This window comes from Cucurbita maxima, unplaced genomic scaffold, assembly GCF_002738345.1.
Source record: "Cucurbita maxima cultivar Rimu unplaced genomic scaffold, Cmax_1.0 Cma_Scf00011, whole genome shotgun sequence".
Classification (NCBI taxonomy): Eukaryota; Viridiplantae; Streptophyta; class Magnoliopsida; order Cucurbitales; family Cucurbitaceae; genus Cucurbita; species Cucurbita maxima.
The window spans coordinates 3,552,223-3,555,487 of NW_019272027.1; the positions used below are offsets into that span (position 1 = coordinate 3,552,223).

The 3,265-nt window shown below is 34.2% G+C and overlaps 2 protein-coding genes across 2 annotated transcripts in view; one reads left to right on the forward strand and one right to left on the reverse strand.

The window, feature by feature from the left end:
- LOC111486315 (peptidyl-prolyl cis-trans isomerase CYP38, chloroplastic) overlaps positions 1-3,265 on the reverse strand; it is a 27,459-nt gene that overhangs the window by 7,550 nt on the left and 16,644 nt on the right. The window lies entirely within an intron of this gene.
- Positions 1,282-3,265, forward strand: part of LOC111486312 (deoxynucleoside triphosphate triphosphohydrolase SAMHD1 homolog) — a 5,448-nt gene continuing 3,464 nt past the window's right edge. Inside the window, exons 1-6 of the mRNA XM_023133390.1 lie at positions 1,282-1,659; positions 1,802-1,839; positions 2,093-2,115; positions 2,652-2,758; positions 2,862-2,913; positions 3,055-3,139. Of these exons, the coding sequence (XP_022989158.1) occupies positions 1,534-1,659; positions 1,802-1,839; positions 2,093-2,115; positions 2,652-2,758; positions 2,862-2,913; positions 3,055-3,139 (431 nt within the window). The 5' untranslated portion in view covers positions 1,282-1,533. The remainder of the gene's footprint in view (positions 1,660-1,801; positions 1,840-2,092; positions 2,116-2,651; positions 2,759-2,861; positions 2,914-3,054; positions 3,140-3,265) is intronic.

Here is a 3,265-nt window from a genome sequence, read left to right on the forward strand (position 1 = left end):
AAATATATATATATATATATATATATATATATATATATATATATATATATATATATATATATATATATATATATATATATATATATATATAATCTCCATCTAAATTAGGTTTAATTCAATTTTTTTAATTAACAATTAATCCAAACTATCAAATTTATAAAATTATTATTATTATCTTATCAGCTAAGCTATGCTTAAATTGACATAAAGAAGAAAATATATGTTATTTTTTTAATTTCCATGATGCTCGTTGCTAAAATGGAGCAATGTAATCAATTTGAGAATCTGTACCTTATAAAACGAGCAATCTTCTTCATTTCAACGACTTTTTTCATTAATTGTTTTTTTATTATTAAATCAAATAGTAATAAAATAAACTTAAATTTATCATTATTTTGATTAAAAGTTATATTAACGTGTTATTTAGCAATACTATTTAATTAATTAAAATAGGAAAAAACCCGTTTCTCGTAAAAAAAAAAAAAAAAAATGCTAACATTTTTATTACCATTCGAGAGATTCCACATCAGTTGGAGAGAAGAACAAAACATTTCTTATAAGCGCGTGGAAATATCTCCTTAGGTTTAAAATCATGAGACTGATGACCATACGTAACGGATTAAGGCGGACAATATTTTCATAACCAGTCAGTGAGGAAGCTTGGCTTTCGAGGGGGTGAATTGAGACACCCCCACATTGATGGGAGAAGAGAGCCAGTCTCGGGTCACCAACAAGCACTTTGGGCCCCAAGAGGGGTAAATTGAGAGATCCCACATCGATTGGAGTGTACAGCTAGTCACAAGCTGCTAGTGAGGATTCTAGGCCCTTGAGAGATTCCACGAGGAGAGACCGTCACGGGCCGCTAGTAAGGACATTAGGGCCCAAGAGGGAGAATTGAGATATCCAACATTGATTGAAGTGAAAAACTCGTCTTGAGCTGTCAGTGAAAGTGCTAGGCCCCTAAGGAGTGGATTGAGAGATCCCACGTTAATTGAAGAGAAAAACGAAACATTCATTATAAGGGTGTGAGAACCTAACCTAACGTAATAACTATAACGGTTAATATCTGATAGGGGTCCCGAGCTTTAATAGCATTTCAACCCATTTCAATATAAATAATATTCCTATAAAACAAGGATAACTCAAAATAAATAAATAAATAAAAAGAGATTTAAATAAATAAACAAATAAATAAATAAATAAAACACCTGGAAGAAACTTGAAGCGCGTTACAGCGTGCTCAAAATTAAAATATTTTAGTTATTTTCTTTTTTATTAACATTTATCACCACGTTTTTTGGCGGCACTTTTTCTCCATTACTCTCCCTCTGGACTCCATTGTTCTCTGCATAAAATCGAACGTCTCTCTCTTTCTCTCTTCGTCTTCTTCCCGTTCGTAACGAACCACGGCGTTCACTTCATCTTCCATTTCCTTCGTGTTTATATATATATATATATATATATACACATATTCTGCTTTGATTCTCCGTCTGTTCGTCGCTCGGAGTTTGAGGATTACTTTTTGGTGGCGGTATGGGGGCTTCTGTCATCGACGAACTGTCGCTCGCTCCGGTTCACAACTTCAATTCTTCCTTCCAGGATCTCCGCTGCTCCAAGCACGTCCATGACAACGTTCACGGCAACATTTACCTCGATCCGGTAACGAGTTTTTGTGTTTTGAGCGTAATCTGGAAAAGAAATTTATGGTGCTTTTGATTTTGTTGTGTAAATGTTGCGGTCCGGTGTGTTGAGCTTCTCGGAATTGGAATTTTATTTGCGGTGTTTCTTTCTTTCGTTGCAGCTTTCTTTGAAGTTTATTGATACCGAGCAGTTTCAGAGGTGAGTTTTTGTTATCTTGTTGTAGTTGTGGGGCGGTGGAGTGGAGATATCACTTCACGTATGGAAAATGGAGGAGAATGTGAACTGGCTTGTGTATATGTTGATTTGTTGTTTATTATTTAATTGAATGTGTGTATTCAAAAGAAATATGAGGTTAAGGGCGAAAAAATGGTTAAGACGTGGCTTGTTTGGTAGTTCTGAAGATACTCTCCATACGCTGTAGTTGATGAGTTGAATCATTCCTGTATTGCAGGCTTCGTGAATTGAAACAGCTTGGTGAGTTCTCCTCCTTGTTTATTCATTGTCGTGAATGTTGTAGCCGTATTTTTTTATCCAGGAATTTAAGTTCGCTACTTCACATGCGTGAATGTGTATTTAGGAGGTTTGCATATGGTACTGTCGGCTCATGAAGTGCGCCTAGCTGTTTTAGATCAGAAATATGAATGCATTTGGCGTTTGGTCAAATATTGCTTGGGATGCTCCTCAATATTCTAAAGTTTTAAGTTGATAAACAACTGTCATTTTCGTGTTTCACTTGTTGTTCGGTTTGAATTTTATGTATTGGCATATTTATGATAATTGTATAAGTAAAATGTATGCTAATTGATCACTACGAGTGAAGTACCAAGAACCTTTATATCTCAGTGACGTGGTAAGAAATACTTACCATGAAGTGCTTGTTTTAGACTGAAATTTTTCATGACAGTCACACGTTAAGGTCTGCCTCAAGTATTTTAAGCATAAATTAGTAGTTGTATTCAATGTAAGTTCCTATTTTCATGTCCTTGGAATCAAGCTTGTTACATGTTCAGGTGTGACGCATATGGTATATCCGGGAGCTGTACATTCTAGGTTTGAACATTCGTTAGGAGTGTATTGGCTTGCCAGGGAAGCTGTTGAAAAGCTTCGATATTACCAAGTATAAGCAACTCTTTTTTGATATTATGTTATATGCAGTAGCTAATTTATGGAGTAATTTTAGAGACAATTTCTTATAGATGCCTCGTGCCTTTATCTTGTAGGGAGCAGAGCTTGATATTGATCACAATGATATCCAAACAGTGAAACTTGCTGGTAGTTATTTCTGTCTGACATGCTTTTTCTAATATATCTCTTGGTTTATTTTCACTTATTTGTTGATTTTTGCTTCCAATTTATCTAAATTCTTATGTGTTGTCTGTTGGTTTATTTTATTAATTCTTTGTTAATTTGTAGGCCTTCTGCATGATGTAGGCCATGGGCCTTTTAGTCACCTGTTTGAGCGCGAGTTCCTCCCTCAGGTTCTGAGTGGCTATGAATGGTAATTGACATCTTCATTATGGGTTGCCTTCGGTTATAAATCTGTTTTTTTTTAATTGTTATTATCCTCTTTTTTTTTTTTTTTTTTTTTTTTTTTTTTTTTTTTTTTTTTTTTTTTTTTTTTTTT